This window comes from Oncorhynchus keta, chromosome 4, assembly GCF_023373465.1.
Source record: "Oncorhynchus keta strain PuntledgeMale-10-30-2019 chromosome 4, Oket_V2, whole genome shotgun sequence".
NCBI classification, from domain to species: domain Eukaryota; kingdom Metazoa; phylum Chordata; class Actinopteri; order Salmoniformes; family Salmonidae; genus Oncorhynchus; species Oncorhynchus keta.
Genome location: NC_068424.1, coordinates 19361787 through 19381267, shown reverse-complemented (window position 1 = coordinate 19381267; position 19481 = coordinate 19361787). Strand labels below are relative to the sequence as shown.

The 19481-nt window shown below is 44.6% G+C and overlaps 1 protein-coding gene across 2 annotated transcripts; it reads left to right on the top strand.

Moving 5' to 3' along the window:
- The first annotated feature begins 3475 nt into the window (after window positions 1-3475).
- Window positions 3476-12306, top strand: LOC118370468 (GRB2-associated and regulator of MAPK protein 1-like). Of its 2 annotated transcripts, none has more exons than XM_035755488.2 (6): window positions 3476-3880; window positions 6613-6753; window positions 7659-7789; window positions 7982-9175; window positions 9446-9621; window positions 9981-12306. In XM_035755488.2, the coding sequence occupies exons 1-6, from the start codon at window positions 3760-3762 to the stop codon at window positions 10834-10836; spliced, it is 2619 nt and encodes an 872-aa protein (XP_035611381.1). In that variant the 5' UTR covers window positions 3476-3759; the 3' UTR covers window positions 10837-12306. The 2 variants fall into 2 exon arrangements, with proteins under 2 accessions (XP_035611381.1, XP_035611371.1); XM_035755478.2 differs by having other exon boundaries at window positions 3477-3880; window positions 9978-12306.
- The last annotated feature ends 7175 nt before the right edge of the window (window positions 12307-19481 follow it).

Below are 19481 nucleotides of genomic sequence, written 5' to 3'. Positions count from 1 at the left end.
ACAAATTCTTATTTTCAATGATGGCCTAGGAACAGTGGGTTAACTGCCTGTTCAGGGGCAGAACGACAGATTTGTACCTTGTCAGCATAAAGAGAAACCTAAGACAACAACACAGCATGATTGCAACACCACCTGACAACAACATGGTAGCAACACAACATGGCAGCAGCACAAAATGGTGGAAACAGTATTGGGCACAGACAACAGCACAAAGGCAAGAAGGTAGAGACAACAATACATCACGTGAAGCAGCCACAACTGTCTGTAAGAGTGTCCATGATTGTGTCTTTGAATGAAGAGATGGAGATAAAACTGTTCAGTTTGAGTGTTTTTTATAGCTTGTTCCAGTCACTAGCCGCTTCTAACTGAAAAGAGGAGCGACCCAGGGATATGTGTGCTTTGGGGACCATTAACGGAATGTGACTGGCAGAACGGGTGTTGTATGCGGAGGATGAGGGCTGCAGTAGGCATCTCAGATAGGGGGAGTAAGGCCTAAGAGGGTTTTATAAATAAGCATCAACCAGTGGGTTGCGACGGGTATACAGAGCTGACCAGTTTACAGAGGAGTATAGAGTGCAGTGATGTGTCCTATAAGGAGCATTGGTGGCAAATCTGATGGCTAAATGGTAAAGAACATCTAGCTGCTCGAGAGCACCCTTACCTGCCAATCTATAAATTACATCTCCGTACTCTAGCATGGGTTAGTTTGGCAGCTGGGGTGAAAGAGGAGCGATTACGGTAGAGGAAACCAAGTCTAGATTTAACCATAGCCAGCAGCTTTGATATGTGCTGAGAGAAGGACAGTGTACCGTCTAGCCATACTCCCAAGTACTTGTATGAGGTGACTACCTCAAGCTCTAAACCCTCAGAGGTAGTAATCACACCAGTGGGGAGAGGGGCATTCTTCTTACCAAACCACATTACCTTTGTTTAAGAGGTTAAAGGCAGAGAAAGCTTGTTGAACACTAAGAAAGCTTTGTTGTAGAGCATTTAACACAAAAACCTAGGGAGGGGCCAACTGAGTATAAGACTGTGTCATCTGCATATAAATGGATGAGAGAGCTTCCTACTGCCTGAGCTATGATGTTGATGTAAATTGAGAAGAGCGTGGTGCCTAGGATCGAGCCTTGGTGTACTCCCTTGGTGACAGGCAGAGGCTGAGACAGCAGATGTTCTGACTTTATACACTGCACTCTTTGAGAGAGTTAGTTAGCAAACCAGGACAAAGACCCCTCAGAGACACCAATACTCCCTGCCGGCCGACAAGAATGGAATGGTCTACTGTATCAAAAGCTTTGTCCAAGTCAATAAAAATAGCAGTACAACATTGCTTAGAATCAAGGGCTTTGGTGACATCATTTAGGACCTTTAAGGTTGCAGTGACACATCCATAACCTGAGCGGAAATCAGATTGCATACCAGAGAGAATAGTATGAACATCAAGAAAGCCAGACAGTTTTTCCAACACTTTTGATTAACAGTGCAAAATAGAAATTGGCCTATTGGTCTATAAGAGTTAGGATCAGTCTTTTAAATAAAGGACGCACCGTGGCTACCTTCCAAGCAATGGGAAACTCTTCAGAGAGGAGAGGCAGGTTAAAAAGGTCAGAGATAGGCTTGGCAATGATAGGGGCTGCAATCTTAAAGAAGAAAGGATCTAAACCATCTGACCCATAAAACGTTTTAAGTCATTAGGCACTGTTGTAGTATGGAGTTAGATATCTGCTGTGGTATATTGGCCATATACCCCCGAGGTGCCTTATTGCTATTATAAACTGGTTACCAATTTAATTAGAAGAGTAAAAATACATGTTTTGTCATACCTGTGGTATACGGTATGATATACCAGCGCTTTCTGCCAATCAGTATTCAGGGCTCCAACCACCCAGTTGATAATAATGTTTAGACAGAGCGTTGGGGCTGTTTACACATTTCTTGTGAGCGTGAGACAGGTATGAAAACAGATGTTGCTGCATACAGTAGAAGGCATTGAAAGTTCTGACATGGGCTAGGCATCCTACAGCCAGCTACTGTACCAAGAACAGAGATATCACTCGGCTTTCTTCTTGTAGTAACCTAGGCCATGTGATCTTCAACTGGTGTTGGAGTAGCTTAGGCCTAGTGATTTTCTGCTGGTGTTGGAGTAGCCTAGGCCCAGTGATCTTCTGCTGGTGTTGGAGTAGCCTAGGCCCAGTGATCTTCTGCTGGTGTTAAAGTAGCCTAGGCCCAGTGATCTTCAAGATGGATATTGGTGGCCTATGCATGTGGCATGGGGTGGAAAAACAAAACAAATACCTGTGTTTTGTTTTCCTATGTATTTGATCCCCACCCTACAGGCCTCACTTCCCCAGCTCGGCTAATAAATCATTTCAAATTAAATGTCTCAGTTCAGTGGGCATAATATGCATAACATATTAAAATCATAATATATGCATTTATATATACATTCACCTGACAGTTAATTATGAAGGTTATACCCATCTTGTTAGGAAGGCTACACCCACTGGTTCGGACCCCCCTTTGCCTCCAGAACAGCCTGAATTATTTTGGGCATAGATTCTACAAGGTACCAGAAACGTTCATTGCTCAATTGGTATCAAGGGACCAGACATGCCAGGAAAACATTCCCCACACCAGTACACTACCGCCAACAGCCTCTACTGTTGACACCAGGCAGGATGGGTCCATGGACACATGCTGCTTACGCCAAATTCTGATTGCCATCAGCATGACGCAACAGCATTTGTCAGACCAGGTGATATTTTTCCACACCTCAATTGCCAATGTTGGTGATTGCATGCCCACTGGAGCTGGTTCTTCTTATTTTTAGCTGATAGGTGTGAAACCCGATGTGGTCGTCTGCTGCAATAGCCCATCTATGACAAGGATTGTCAAGTTTTGCGTTCCGAGATGCCATTCTGCACACCGCTGTTGTACTGCACCTTTATTTGTCTGTTTGTGTCCCACCTGGTAGCTTGCACGATTCTTGCCATTCTCCTTCGACCTCTCTCATCAACTAGCTATTTTCGGCTACGGGACTGCCTCTGACTGGAGGTTTTTTGTTTGTCGCAACATTCTTGGTAAACCCTAGACACTGTCGTGCGTGAAAAACCCTGGAGGGCGTCTGTTTCTGAGATACTGGCAACTACGATCATACCACACTCAAAGTCGATTAGGTCACTTGTCTTTATCCCATTATAAAGTTTAATTGAACAGTAACTGAATGCCTCAATGCCTGTTTGCCTGGTTTTATAGCATGCCATGGCCACTTGACTCACTGTCTGTAGGAGTGATCAATTTATGTGAATGTGGTGGTGTACCTAATAAACTGTCTGGTGAATGTATGTTATATGCATAACATATTATGTTTGTCAGACTGATAGTTGTTTGAGTAGGACACAAAGTATTATCTCTTGGGTTCAGATATAGTACCGTATGCTCCCCTGTTTGTGTTGAGGCTTGTGTGTGACCCTGCGGTAATTGCAACGGCTGACTGGCAGACAAGGGAATCGTTTTGGAAGTAGACGTCTGGCATGTGCAGATATCTATGGTTTCAATACATGGCATTTCCTGTCGACTTAGGGGTAACTAGCATACTAGCTAGCAAGGAGCTAACATGGCTGCGCGACTGTTCATGATAGCTAGTTAACCTCAAAGTAAACAGAGCCATAAGAAAATTATAGGTTACATGACAGAACAATGCATAGCTAGCAGCAACGGGTGCGTTCATGCTAATGTGTCGTGAGTTTATAAGCTAACATGGACCTTGGATCAATGCTGTACAACAATTTGAAAGATGTATCATGGAGCACGACGTCTTTACCCTTAGATCGACTTGTCAGTGTTTACAGACTGCCGCAAATTGTCAAATTGGACAGTGGTAAGGCTATTTTTTGGAGCAATTTAATGTTTTTAGGAGGGGCTAACCAGTTGATTTGCTGCATAAAATGCCAGTTAACTAGCCTCCAACCTAGCTAAGTTGACTGGCTAGTTAATTAGCTAGCTAGCCTAGTTGCATAGCCATAGCGTCTCTGTAACGTTACTCAGTCAATGTTGACATCAACTAGCTACGTTACTGTAGTAAAAGCTTAGTTAGCCTTTAACTAATTAAAGTTTCCAAAATACAATAAATGTATAAAAGCTTGTAGCTAGCTATCTAGATGCACTCTTTGCTATCTTGTTAAGTCTTTATTGTTATCCAGCTTAATTAAACACAACAAGTTAGAAAGTTGGAATGCATCGCAGGAGCCTTTTCTGTAATGGTATAGCTAGCTATCCCCCTTATCTAGCTACCTACCGTACTTGGTACAATGCATGCATACATTAAAAAAAGAACGTTACACTCACTGTAAAATGCAGTCCACCAAGAGTGGGCTGCCTACTAAACTATTGAGCATATGCAGACATTTTCACATTCAAATGGAATTTGGTTTAGGCCTTAATGATATCCATATTTATAGTGCAAGGAATGACATTCCACGAGAGCAATATTTGTTATTATTTTTAGCTAGCTACATAGGTAGCTAGGTACACTGCATGACCAAAGGTATGTGGACACCTGCTCGTCGAAAATCTCGTTCCAAAATCATGGGAATTTAATAAAGAGTTTTTTACTAGATGTTGGGACATTGCTCCAGGGACTTGCTTCAATTCAGCCATAAGAGTATTAGTGAGGTCAGGCACTGATGTTGGGCAATTATGCCTGGCTCACAGTTGGCGATCCAATTCATCCCAAAGGTGTTGATGGAGTTCAGGTCAGGGCTCTGTGCTAGTACGTTCTTCCACACCGATCTCAACAAACCATTTCTGTATGGACCTCTCTTTGTGCATGAGGGCATTGTCATGCTGTTGCATTAGGATTTCCATTCACTGGAACTAAGGGACCTGAACCATGAAAAACAGCCCGAGACCATTATTCCTCCTGCACCAAACTTTACAGTTGGCGCTATGCATCGGGGCAGGTAGCGTTGTCCTGGCATCCCTCAAACCCAGATTCGTCTGTCAGACTGCCAGATGATGAAGCGTGATTCATCACTCCAGAGAATGCGTTTCTACTGCTCCAGGGTCCAATGGCGGTGAGCTTTACATCACTCCAGCTGACGTTTTGCATTGCACATGGTGTTCTTAGGCTTGTGTGTGGCTGCTCAGCCATGGAAACCCATTTCATGAAGCTCCTGAAGAAACAGTTCTTGTGCAAAGGCGGTTTGGAACTCGGTAGTGAGTATTGCAACCTAGGACAGATTAATTTTACGCACTCGGCGGTCCCTTTCTGTGAGCTTGTGGCCTACAACTTCGCGGCTGAGCCTTTGTTGCCCCATAGACGTTTCCACTGCACAATACCAGCACTTACAGTTGACTGGGGCAGCTCTAGCAGGGCATACATTTTATTAACTGACTTGTTGGAAAGGTGTCGTCCTTTGACTTGGTTTCTCAAATGACTGCCTCACCTGGTTCACCAACTACTTCTAGGAGTTAAGTGTGTCAAATCGGGGGGCCTGTTGTCCGGACCTCTGGCAGTCTCTCGGGCCGATTCTTTTACCACCACTGCAACCTGTATGTTCTCGTTGGCTGGCCCTCGCTAGATATTCGTCGCCAAACCCACTAGTTCCAGGTCATCTAGAAGTCTTTGCTAGGTAATATACCCCGCCATATCTCAACTCACTGGTCACCATAGCAGCACCCACCCGTAGCATGTGCTCCAGCAGGTATATTTCACTGGTCATCCCCAAAGCCAACACCTCCTTTGGCCTTCTTTCCTTCTAGTTCTCTGCTGCCAATGACTGGAACGAATTGCAAAAATCACTGAAGCTGGAGACTCATATCTCCCTCACTAACTTTAAGCATCAGCTGTCAGAGCAGCTTACCGATCACTGCACCTGTACACAGCCCATCTGTAAATAGCCCACCCAACTACCTCATCCCCATATTGTTATTTTGGTTGTTGCTCTTTTGCACCCCAGTATTTCTATTTGCACATGTATCACTCCAGTGTTAATGCTCAATTTGAATTATTTTGCCACTATGGCCTATTTATTGCCTTACCTCCCTAATCTTACTACATTTGCTCACACGGTATATCGTTTTTTCTATTGTGTTATTGACTGTATGTTTGTTTATCCCATGTGTAACTTTGTTGTTTTATCTTGGCCAGGTCGCAGTTGTAAATGATAACTTGTTCTCAACTGGCCTACCTGGTTCAATGAAGGTGAAATTAAAAATAAAATGACGGTACTATATTGAAAGTCACTGAGCTCTTCGTTATGGCCAATCTACTGCCAATGTTTGTCTATGGAGATGGCATGTCTGTGTGAGCGATTTTATACACCTGTCAGCAACGGATGTGGCTGAAATAGCAGGATCCACTAATTTGAAGGGGTGTCCACATACTTTTGTATATACAGTGTACGTAGTTATTTTTTACGTCTCCATAAAAATAATAGTGATATGCAAATCATGTAAAATATAATAGTAATGGTGGACTGATAACTAAAGTTCTACATTTCAATGATTGTGATATTAATGTAGTCAAACATTTTGTAAAAATGTATTTAAAAAAATAAAATAAAAAATGATGGAAGTGATATCATTTGAATCAGTGTCTCTCTTCTCCAGGTGAGTTGGTGGACGGCTTACGAGACCATGACTACCTCTTGATTCATTCCTGTCGGCAATGGACAACAATCACTGCACACAGTCTGGAGGAGGGCCATTATGTCATTGGGCCCAAAATAGAGATCCCAGTGCATTATGAAGGTTAGTCAAATCGCTGTTCCATTATGAAATCTACTCTGTCAGAGGTTCACATGGCAATGTTTATTCAGATTTATGTGAATGCCTTACAGAGTAATATTAATCAGTACGCTGCTACCCACTCAACCTAACATCGACTATGACTCCTTTGCCACATTCCAGCAAATCATTTAACCAACCTATTTTATATCACACAAATAATCCATTATGCACTTTCTAGAGGCTATTCATTTTGGAGTAGTACTCACTTTATGTGGACTGATTAAAGACAGATCTTTTCTTATAGTTTATTTTCTTGTTAACAAGCCTTACAATGCCGTTCTAAAGCCATTTCAGTTAATCAAGAAAAAGACATCTGTACAATCATGCTTATAAATCCTGTGCTAGTATAAAATTTGCAACATGCAAACATGCGCATAGTACTGTTTGCTCAGGGAAATAGGTTTAGAACAGGCACAGGCCTTTTTCACTGATCTTAAAAGCCTCTCAGGCTCAAATCAATGATTACACAGATGGGTCCATTTTACATCAATGACTCGCTCCTGCGCCAATCCAACTGTTCTGGCTGATGAATACTCACACACTGACATATGATCAATGCTCTCGCCTCACTTACAGCATAGGGGAAGTGTACTTAGTCAGTGCACCAAACTGTAAAACTGATTCACGGAAACACTGTACGTAACACTGGAACAGTGGGGTTGCAATGAAAACTTGGCCTGGTGCAGACTCAGACTTCTGTTGGGAACCAGGGTTATTCGGATAGTAATGTTCAGTGAGAGATTTCAGAAAATGTTTCCTTTCAAGCACAGACTAAACTAAAACAAGGGCCTATCCTTTCCAGGAACAGAAACAAGGTTACATGCAAGCAAGTTCTGCCATCTTATTCTTTCCACCCCCTCCTGTAGGTCAGTTTAAGCTTCTGGAGCAGGACAGAGATGTCAAGGAGCCGGTGCAGTACTTCAACAGCGTGGAGGAGGTGGCCAAAGCATTTCCCGAACGGGTTTATGTCATGGAGGAAATTACGTTCAATGTGAAGGTCAGTTGCTATTGGTTGATAGTTAATCAAAATATGATTAGTGTTATAAAGTGACTTGCAAATTATGTACGTTTCCCTAATTCTACAGATGTGACATTGTCATAGTAGGAGTTCAATTGGAGTGTTTTTAAGGGGTTAGAGATGTGATTTTTAGGCAATGAGACTACAATCTAACACATTCTTGTCTCACAGATGGCTTCAGGCGAATGCAACGAGGACACGGAGGTGTACAACATCACACTAAGCACCGGTGATGAGCTCACCCTCATGGGCCAGGCAGAGATCCTCTACGCCAAGGCGTCCAAAGAGAAGTCGCGCTTCAACACAATCTTCAAGAAGATCAGCAAACTCAACTCCATCAGCAAGATGGCGAACCGTGGCAAGATGCCCTGCCTTATCTGCATGAATCACCGGACCAACGAGAGTGTCAGCCTGCCCTTCCAGTGTAAGGGCCGCTTCAGCACCTGCAGCCCGCTAGAGCTCCAGATGCAGGAGGGCGAGCACACCATCCGTGACATCGTGGAGAAGACCCGTCTGCCCGTCAACGTCACTGTGCCTGGCAGCCCGCCGCGCAACCAGCACGACCTGCACCTGATCCGCGAGGGCCACCGCTACAAGTTTGTCAACATCCAGACCAAAACGGTGGTGGTGGGCTGTGTGCTGCGCAGTAACAAGATCCTCCCTGTCCACTTCCCGCTCCACATGGCCTCCATGCCCAAGTTCATCATCCCTGAAGGACTGCTGCAAAGTGAGCTGTGGCTGGACACCATGGTGCACCGCTGGTTCACCTTCTGCCAGGAGCAGTTTGACATTGACGACTATTCCCGTGCTGTGCGCGATGTCAGGACCGACTGGAACGACGTCGATGGGAAGAGCCCCAAGAAGAGCAGTGGGAGCGGTAGTAGCAACAGCAATGGCTGCCCCACCCACATGCACGTGCCCAGCTCTCTCACGTACGCTCGCGACGAGCTTACCCAGTCATTCCACCGACTGTCTGTGTGCGTCTACGGCAACAATCTACACAGCAACAGCGAGGTCAACCTGCAGGGCTTCATGACGCTGTGTGGGGACTGGGCGCTCCTGCCGCCCGAGGGCGTGCCGGTCGACTCGGTCGACACAGAGTACCTCTTACCTGAGCTGCTGGAGAACATGAGCCAGTCCGTCCTTAAGTCGGATGTGCCCTACGAGGAGCTGTGGCTGGACCACTTGAGATCAAGTCGGGGAGGAGGGCACAGTGTTGGCGGCGAGGACCCGAGAAGCACCAGCAACACGATCTGCACCTCCATGGCGGTCCTATCGTACCCCGTCTCCTCCAGTCATGTGGGCCCAATGATCAGCTCTGAAATCTGTCTACCTCCGCCCCCAGTCCCTCCAAAGTCCGAAGCTGTGAGTACACATGAATTCCATCACCATGGCTACATTTACCAACTAATATGAAATTATTATTATTATTGCCAAGCAAATTGAGGAAAATATTTTAATATACTGATATAATTTGCTTATGATCATCAGGTGTAGTGTTTGAGACATTACATTGTAACAACAATTGTAATATTCTTTCTGGTGTAAACAGCCTCTCACAGCTAAAAACAAGAAAATGATGAATGCTGTAATCATTTGTAAAGTTAGTTGATTTTCCTTCACCTTCCTCTCCAGGTGAAGGAAGAATGTCGTCTATTGAACGCCCCTCCCATCCCCCCCCGAAGTTCCAAGCAGATGATGTCCACCCCAACGATGTCCACCACAACGCCGGCTGGAGCTAAGGCGCGGCAGACGGAAACACGCTCTCCAAGCCCTACTCTCTCCTACTACGCCTCAGGCCTACACAGCATGTAAGGACTGGGGGGCAAATCCCAATATGTAGCCTCCTCCTTTGCACACACCTCTCATTGAGTTCAATGCATGATATAAACTAAGGTTCCATGTCTCACATACGCCGCTTAAGGATTTGGCCCTGCACAGTCTATAGTTTTTATTCTGGTCCTATATTATACATTGAAATGCCAATAAATAGTACTTATGTACACACTTCCTTACATATTGCTGACTAGTCAATAGCTTTTGTTTCCCTCCCAATGGTCTGGAGTGTTGGGCTTTGTAACATTATTTCAGAATACTTTAGTAGTGTTTCATCTCAACTTGTACCTAGTTCTTTTCACTAACTTTGGTATTTTTCTTTTGCTACCAGCAGTGGAGGAGAGAATGAAGTGACCGAAGCGGAGGAGCAGAACCACGTGTGTTACCCCTGTAACTGGGTCAAGACCAACGAGGACAGCCCGACAACGTCTCACGTAAGCCCACCGTTCGACAGCGTCCCTTCTAGACTTTCGTGGCCCAACGACTTCTGTGGAGGGGCTTCTCAAGGCATGGAGGAGTTCCTGCCCATCCACTGTCAAAGTTACTACAGCTATCCCCGAAAAAGACCCCTGGGCATGCCTAAGTCGCCATGCACTTCCAGCCTTTTTGACTTTGACGGAAGAGAGCAGAGCAATAACGCCGTCCCCTTCAAAGCCTCGTACACTAATCAGTTTTGCACCAAGTCGTCAAGCTACACCCTGGAAATGTACAGAGATAATACTATTGAAGAATGTAACACTAAACAAAGCCTGTCGTGCCCCATCTTGCCACCGAGGACCCCCAAATCAAACGAGACAATTAAAGGTACAGATGCAGTCAAAGGTACGGAGCAGGACACTCTAAAATGCCTGGTCAGCCAACAACACGATCAGGTCACAACGACAGACATATTCTCTATTTCCTATCCGCCCCTCCCCCCACCGTCACTATCCTCCCTCTCTGCACCAGCCCCCGGAGGACCTTGGCAACCACCCACCAACCTATCTGGACTCTCCATCGAAGAGGTGTCCAAATCGCTACGGTTCATTGGCCTCTCCGACGACATTGTGTCTTTGTTCGTCACGGAGAAAATCGATGGAAATCTTCTGCTGCAGCTTACAGAAGAGATTCTGTCGGAGGACTTCAAGTTAAGCAAACTCCAAGTGAAGAAACTTATGCAGTTTATTAATGGTTGGAGGCCTAAAATATAACCTAACCCTTTAACAAAAGTACTAGTCTAGGAAGAAAAAAAACCATGCAACGTGCTGTGAATGCCGGCGTAAACTTTTGTCTTCAGTTTTGTACTCTGGGGGTTGTTTCATAGCATGAGTTGGCCAGACGATTTTCCTCAACATTCTGAAACAACTCTGCACATTCTAGTTCTTCGAGAAAGATAACACTTGAATTGGGCATGGTATATAACTGACTATATAATCTCTCTCAATAACCCATAGTCCACTTTAAGCTTTCTTGTGGAACCAGAAAACCAAGAGTAATCTCAGTGTATCTGGAAGTTGGCTGCTTAACTTGTTGATCCAGCTCTCCGAAGTCCAACCCTGGTAACCATTACAGTTGTCTAACTATGTCACAGGGATGTGTTGTGCATTAACTCTTGTCATGTTCTATTCTGTTTGATTTCCTCTTTGTCCTCTTTAGGGACTTTTTCCCTCAACTCTGTTACTACCTGCTTTAACCCAAAGCCCTTCCACAGAAGTAAGGAGGTTATTAATGAAAGTTTGCGATAGCAGGCATAGCTGCTAAATCCAAGCGATGGCATTTAACTCATTTATAACAGTGTGCACTTGTTGCCTTATTATAATACTGACTTAATATGCAAGTAACAACAACCAATACAATGTAACTTCAGATTCTGCAAGATGCACTTGTCAAAAAAAAGAGAGACTTTGCCAGGTCAAATGGACTGTACAATCAACTCATGATATTGTGAAAAACCACAAAGTTTTTTAGCAACGTTGACTTTACGTGTAATAGCTAAAGAAGGGGAAGCTTTGGAGATCAAGAAGGAACTATGTACCATTACAGAAGGAACATGTATTTGACTAAATGAAATGGAGAAATTGTTATATAGACTGCAAGGATATGTTACAATGAAAATATTGAATTTCTGAAATAGCTATTGATTATTTTGATATAAACTGAACTAACAATATTTTCCCTTTTTATTGTGCACATTCACAAATACAGACTTTCTCAAACTTGAAACAGACCAGACTAATCTGCCTTAATTTAACCCACCACAGAACTTTAACTAAACTCAATTTAGCTTGGGGCCGTTCAAGAGGGTGCTGCATTATGGAACGTTCAGATAGATATGTATTCTATAGCACAGATGATTGTCATGTATAGAAAAGAGAATCATGTTGCCTCTTCATTACATGTATATCTGCTATGTTCTGAATGTTTCACCTCACTGAATACACCTCAGGTGTAATTTTTCCTTTGTGTTTTTGTGTCATGAATTAGTGTAATGTTATGCAAGTGATAAAAGGGTGGTATGTAATTGTAACTGTAAAATGACCAGTAGGACAGGACTAAACTGTAAAATGCTCATCGACAAACTCTGTTGTCATGGAAAAACTGACATTGTTTATGAACAACCCCTATTATATTTTGACTTAACTTTCTATGGTTGTGTATGATCAATAAAAATTGACACATTGTCTTGTCTTTTGGCTGAGTTACAATGATGACAACCTTTACGCCTGGAAAGGTTGTTGGAAGGAATGCTGTTAAGTGATAAGGCTGTGTAGTAATGAAGTGTAGTGCATCCCAAACAAATTGAAAAGCTTGTTAAACAATATAGAAGTGCAATTTGAGTGTGTGTTTGGATTCATTAACAGAATTTTTTTCAAGCATAACAAATTACTGACGAGACTAAGGCAATAAGGTGGTCCCGTGTGGCTCAGTAGGGTCGAGCATGGAGCTTTCAGCGTGTGGGTTCGATTCCCACGGGGGCCAGTACTAAGAAGAGAAAAAAAGTCTGAAAATCTATGCACTCAGGTCGCTCTGAGCGTCTGCTAAATGACAAACAAAATAAGGCTTCATGTACCAACTTCATAATCTGTAAGAAACAACATTGGCACAATAACATGAGCAACAGTCATTGACCCTGTGAATACTATAGGAATGCATGCTTTGTTTCTCCCTTGAAGAAATCCCTGATCCAGAATCATTTCTTGTACCTTTAATGTTTTGTTGGGTCAGTGATTACTTCAAGGAAGGAAGAGCGTGTTTTTGAAGTATTAGAACATGGTTAAGTTTTGTCTCGGAGGAGCATCTCATTAGTAGGTGTGTGTGTGTGTTTCAGATCATGGGTTCCCAGCCCACCAGAATGTTGGGGTCCATGGCCTGGTCCAGCAGACAGTCCACCTGGCTCTATACCGACAGGCCCTAGGGCCCCAGCTCACCCAGAGCGTTGGGGTCAATGGCCTGGTCCAGCAGACAGTCCACCTGGCTCTATACCGACAGGCCCTAGGGCCCCGGTCCACCCAGAACGTTGGGGTCCATGGCCTGGTCCAGCAGACAGTTCACCTGGCTCTATACTGACAGGCCCTAGGGCCCCGGCCCACCTAGAACGTTGGGGTCCATGGCCTGGTCCAGCAGACAGTCCACCTGGCTCTATACCGACAAGCCCTAGGGCCCCAGCCCACCCAGAACGTTGGGGTCCATGGCCTGGTCCAGCAGACAGTCCACCTGGCTCTATACCGACAGGCCCTAGGGCCCCAGCCCACCCAGAACGCGATTAACTGCGATTAACTGATAGGTGATGTCTGCTTTAGCTGACATCCGTGGAGTTCACGGCAAATGGATCTCAGCAAATGTCTGGAAAACTGCCTTTAAAAGGAAATTGTTGTGCACAGGTCGTTAATCTGCATTAGATTGAATCCTGGTCAAAGTGTTTTAATTTTCTTTAGTCTGATACTGCCCATGCAAAGCTGACAGTCTGCACTTTAACCTCAGTCATTGTATCGTTCCAAATCCAAAGTGCTGGAGTACAGAGCAAAAACAACAACAGCTAAAATGTGTCACTGTCCCACTCCTTTTGTTCGTCTAATACACTATGGGGTGATAGGCGTACAGTAGTTAATGAGTAACATCTACTCCAGGACCAGTAAACTGAAAAACATTGAAGCACTGTGACTTGTTGGATAGTAGTCCTGGTGTTGTGTTTATTTAGTATTATTTTTTTATTAATCAGCTGGATTTTTTATTAACATTCTTCTCAATGCATGACCTTGTTGTAAAGCTTCACTGTTTTAACATAGTCTACAACTATTTTATTGTATTATCATACCGTATGCAATACTGGTTAGTTATAGCCAACTCACAATATAGTAGAGATAGTGTTACAAATGCAGATATCAGTATTTCAGGAACATTCCACGATACTACCAGTGGAAAAAAATGTCAAAGGCTCCAACTCGCAAGATGGAGGTAAAGGGTGCTCTTGTCTGGGTAGTAGCCTAGCGATTAAGAAGTTTGGCCAGTAACTGAAAAGTTGCTGGTTCGAATCCCAGAGCTGACTAGGTGAAATCTGTCGATGTGCCCTTGAGCAAAGCACTTAACCCTAATTGCTCCTGTAAGTCGCTCTGGATAAGAGTGTCTGCTAAAGTGACTAAAATATAAATCTCATGAACCTGCACATCCCTCAGTAGCTCCTCATGGATCCTCTTCTTCTCCCTGATAGACTTGTGGCCTTCATTTCTTACAGGACACCAGCAACCCAAAAATAAAATAGAGTAGAATACAACTTTATTAGTCCAGCTCCGATTAGATGGAACTGTGCCTTCTGCCCTCCTACAACAGAACACACACCTTGGGAAGACCACAGGGTCAGCTGCAGTGCAGTGCCCCATGGAGCTGTTTTAGGTATTAAGTATCTTGCTCACGGGCACAACAGTACAGTAGATGAAACCAGCAGCCTTTCGGTTGCCCCCCTCCCCATTGGATTTGAACCAGCAACCTTCTGGCTAATGGTACTTCTCGCTAATCTCTAGTCTACGTCCCCCAATACATATATCCAATTAGCAGAAACTATTTTCCAAAGTGAAAGGTTAAATAACTAACAGTGAGGTAAACGCCATCCAAAGGTGGGACTAAAAAAAAACGACTAAAGCGCAGATAGCTAAAAATACAGAACTAAAAATACAAAAATTAAAGATTTTCTCCGGTACTTTTGTATATGTTTTTGCCAGTAGTTCTGAAAGTAGCTTTCACTAGCCAAAAGGTCCTCAAAAATGGCATACTACGCCACATATGTGCTGATATGTGCACCAGTTCATTGCTCTCTATCGCTCTACTGTGTCCACTGAGCCGTTGGGCCCACCCTGCAACCTCATTGGATAACGCTGGGCAGGCCTCCTGCTTAAGGTCAGTCAAATATGAGGGGCTGAAGCACATTGGCTAGAACTCGAATTGCTAGGGGGCTGGCCCATGTAGGGGGAAATTGAGGTAAAACAGTAATGCTGCTCATAGATTATGCATGTATGAACTACACATTGACACATCCAGCCCAAAGTGGGAGGTTTAAAAATGTGTTTCTTCGTCACCAAAGTACCGGAGCATGTCTTCAATAAAATCAATAACACAAAAACGATACCAGTTTCATTTGAGGACCAGGATGTTGACAGCTGTGCCATACAAATAGTTGGGAAGAGATTTTTGATGTACCGATTCCATGGTGTGAGATTCAAGACTTTGTGCTTTTCAGCTAAAATTGTTATATAGAATTCTTGCCACCAACATAATGTTGAATATTTAAGGCATAATCATCTTTTTAAAATTTTGATGTGAAGATACAGAATCAATAGACCATTTATTTTGGTATTGCCCTCATGTAGCATGCTTTTGGTCTCAGGTTCAGGAATGGCTGAAAATGCATAACATTGAGGATATGATGCGAAATAGGTTTTGTCGTGCCCTCTTCACTACTGTCTTGGTGTGCTTGGACCATGTTAGTTTGTTGGTGATGTGAATGCCAAGGAACTTGAAGATCTCAACCTGCTCCTCTACAGCCCTGTCGATGAGAAGGGGGTTGTTCTCGGTCCTCCTTTTCCTGTAGTCCACAATTATCTCCTTTGTCTTGACCACGTTGAGGGAGAGGTTATTGTCATTGTACCACACAGTCAGGTCTCTGACCTCCTCCCCATAAGTTGTCTCATCGTTGTCGGTGATTATCGGCAAACTTAATGATGGTGTTGGAGTGCCTAGCCGTGCAGTCATGAGTGAACAGGCAGTACATGAGGGGACTGAGCATGTTGGATGTGTTGTTACCTACCCTTACCACCTGGGGGCGGCCTGTCAGGAAGTCCAGAATACAGTTACAGAGGGAGGAATTTAGTCTCAGGGTCCGTAGCTTAGTGATGAGCTTTGAGGGCACTATGATGTAGAACGCTGAGCTGTAGTCAATGAATAGCATTCTCACATAGGTGTTCCTTTTGTCCAGGTGTGAAAGGGCAGTGTGGAGTGCAATAGAGATTGCATCATCTGTGGATCTGTTGGGGCGGTATGCAAATTAGAGTGGGTCTAGTGTTTCTGGGATAATGGTGTTGATGTGAGCCATGACCAGCTTTTCAAAGCACTTCATGGCTGCAGACGTGAGCGCTACGGGTTCGGTAGTCATTTAGGCAGGTTACCTTAGTGTTCTTGAGCACAGGGACTATGGTGGTCTGCTTGAAACATGCTGGTATTACAGACTCAGACATGGAGAGGTTGAAAATGTCAGTGAAGACACTTTCCAGTTGGTCAGCGCATGCTCGGAGTACACATCCTGGTAATCCGTCTGGCCCTGCAGCCTTGTGAATGTTGACCTGTTTAAAGGTCTTTCTCACATCGGCTGCGGAGAGCGTGATCACACAGTCATCCAGAACAGCTGATGCTCTCATGCATGTTTCAGTGTTACTTGCCTCGCATAGAAATTATTTAGCTCGTCTGGTAGGCTTGTGTCACTAGGCAGCTCTCGGCTGTGCTTCCCTTTGTAGTCTGTAATAGTTTGCAATCCCTGCCACATCCGACAAGCGTCGGAGCAGGTGTAGTACGATTAGATCTTAGTCCTGTATTGATGCTTTGCCTGTTTGATGGTTCGTCGGAGGGCATAGATCCTTGAAAGCGGCAGCTCTACCCTTTAGCTCAGTGTGAATGTTGCCTGTACTCCATGACTTCTGGTAGGGGTATGTACGTACACTCACTGTGGGGACGATGTCATCGATGCACTTATTGATGAAGCCAGTGACTGATGTAGTGTACTCCTCAATGCCAGAATCCCGGAACATATTCCAGTCTGTGCTAGAAAAACGGTCCTGTAGTTTAGCATCAGCATCAGCTTCATCTGACCATTTTTTTATAGACCAAGTCACTAGTGCTTCCTGCTTAAATTTTTAATGTAAGCAGGAATCAAGAGGATAGAATTATGGTCCGACTTGCCAAATGGAGGGCGAGGGAGAGCTTTGTACGTGTCTCTGTGTGTGGAGTAAGGGTGGTCTAGAGTTTTTCCCCCCTCTGGTTGCACATTTAACATGCTGACAGAAATTAGGTAAAAACTGATTTAAGTTTCCCTGCATTAAAGTCCCCGGCCACTAGGAGTGCCGCCTCTGGATGAGTGTCTTCCTGTTTGCTTATGGTGGTATACAGCTCATTGAGTGCGGTCTGTGGTGGTATGTAGACAGCTACGAATAATACAGATGAAAACACTCTAGGTAGATAGTGTGGTATACAGCGTATCATGAGCTACTCTACCTCAGGCGAGCAAAACCTTGAGACTTCCTTAGATATCGTGCAACAGCTGTTCTATCCTAGAGGAAGCTGCTGTTCTAACCTGCCGATAGAGTGTATAACCCGCCAGCTGTATGTTATTAATGTCATCCTTCAGCCACAACTCTGTGAAACATAAGATATTTTACAATCATTCCATCCATATTTTCCAAAGCATCAACATTAAAGCAATTATGAACGCATAGTGGTGACTAGGTCAAAATGTCCAGGTTAGGACAACAGGATTCTAATATCCCACAACTCTTTCCATAATTGCGGAAGAATTCCAAACAAAGGGACCAGAAGTGCAAGCGAAAATGACTGGAAGGTTCGCAATCAAAGTGGAAAATAAACACAATCCTAGTGAATTTCTGCTACCGACTCAGCAAATACATAGCGTAACTGCTTTACAGTCATTCTATTATTATATATTTTTTTACAATAATCTACAGTCACTTTATTACTTAATTTCCTGACCGCTGGTGTCATGCTAGTGATTAAAGACGGACCAAGACGCAGCATGTGTAGAGTACCACATGTTTAACTTCAAAACAAAACAATAAACCACACGTGCACAAACACAAACACAAAACAATATCCCACAAACACAGGAGGGAAAAATGGCTACCTAAATATGATCCCCAATTAGAGGCAACGATTACCAGCTGCCTCTAATTGGGAACCATACAAAACACCAACATAGAAATATTGAGCTAGAACACCCCCTAGTCACGACCTACTACAAGGGCTCTCTATGGTCAGGGCGTGACACTACCCCCCAAGGTGCGGACTCCGGCCGCAAAACCTAAAACCAAATAGGGGGATTAGGGGGGGTGACTAGTGTCGGTGGCGGCTCCAGTGCAGGTCGTAGTCCCCCCCCCAGACCCCGGATCCGACCATGGCCAGAGGAAGGCTCCGGCCCTGGATTGGACGCTGTGCCTGGACTGGGCACTGGCGCAGAGGGCTCCGGCCCTGGAGCTGGGCTGGCCGCCGTGCCTGGACTGGGCACCGGCGCAGAGGAAGGCTCTGGTCATGGAGCTGGGCTGGCCGCCGTGCCTGGACTGGGCACCGGCGCAGAGGGCTCCGGCCCTGGAGCTGGGCTGGCCGCCGTGCCTGGACTGGGCACCGGCGCAGAGGAAGGCTCTGGTCATGGAGCTGGGCTGACCGCCGTGCCTGGACTGGGCACCGGCGCAGAGGAAGGCTCTGGTCATGGAGCTGGGCTGGCCGCCGTGCCTGGACTGGGCACCGGCGCAGAGGGCTCCGGCCCTGGAGCTGGATACCAGTGTGCATCCTTGTTGATATACCATACACACACGCACACGCACACACACTTTGGTTGAAGCAAGTTGCCAGACCACTAAGTGCCTTAGCCCATCCGTACTACATACACTGTGCGTTGCTGTTCTGTGCCTGTGCATCTTCAGCATTATTAAACCATCTCAACTGGAATCCTACCTGTCTGTCATCTGTACCCTTACCAGCACATGGGAGTGAACACATGAAATAAAACCCAACCTAAAGAATATACAGTCCACCAAGTCTTCACTTATAGGGGGTGCTGTTTTGAAGCCACAGGCCCTCCATCTTGGCACCCCCACCGTTGTAAACAATATTTTGTATGCTATAGAAATGTATTCATGAATGTCTACATTTGTTTTTGCCACATTTATTGAATTACAGACACCTGCATGCATACTTTTAAATTATATTATGTGAGGTAAACATACAAATAAAATGTATATAAAAACAAGATCCTTAAAGTACACTGAGCAAAAATATAAACGCAACATGTAAAGCGTTGGTCCCATGTTCCATTATCTGAAATAAAAAATCTCAGAAAGCTCAGAAAGCTTATTTCTCTCAAATTTTGTGCACAAATGTGTTCACATCCCTGTAGGTGAGCATTTCTCCTTTTCCAAAACAATCCATCCACCTGACAGGTGTGGCATATCAATAAGTTGCTTAAACAGCATGATCATTTCACAGGTACACATTGTGCTGGGGACAATAAAAGGACACTTTAAAATGTGCAGTTTTGTCACACAACGCCACAGATGTCTCAAGTTGAGGGAGTGTGCAATTGGCA

What these genes read in the sequence shown, in the direction of transcription:
- LOC118370468 (XM_035755478.2), top strand. Translation starts at nt 3,760, where the DNA reads ATGGACCTTGGATCAATGCTGTACAACAATTTGAAAGATGTATCATGG. An exon ending in AATTGTCAAATTGGACAGTG is followed by an intron (nt 3,881 to 6,612) that starts GTAAGGCTATTT and finishes TCTCTTCTCCAG; the next exon opens with GTGAGTTGGTGGACGGCTTA. An exon ending in AAATTACGTTCAATGTGAAG is followed by an intron (nt 7,790 to 7,981) that starts GTCAGTTGCTAT and finishes CTTGTCTCACAG; the next exon opens with ATGGCTTCAGGCGAATGCAA.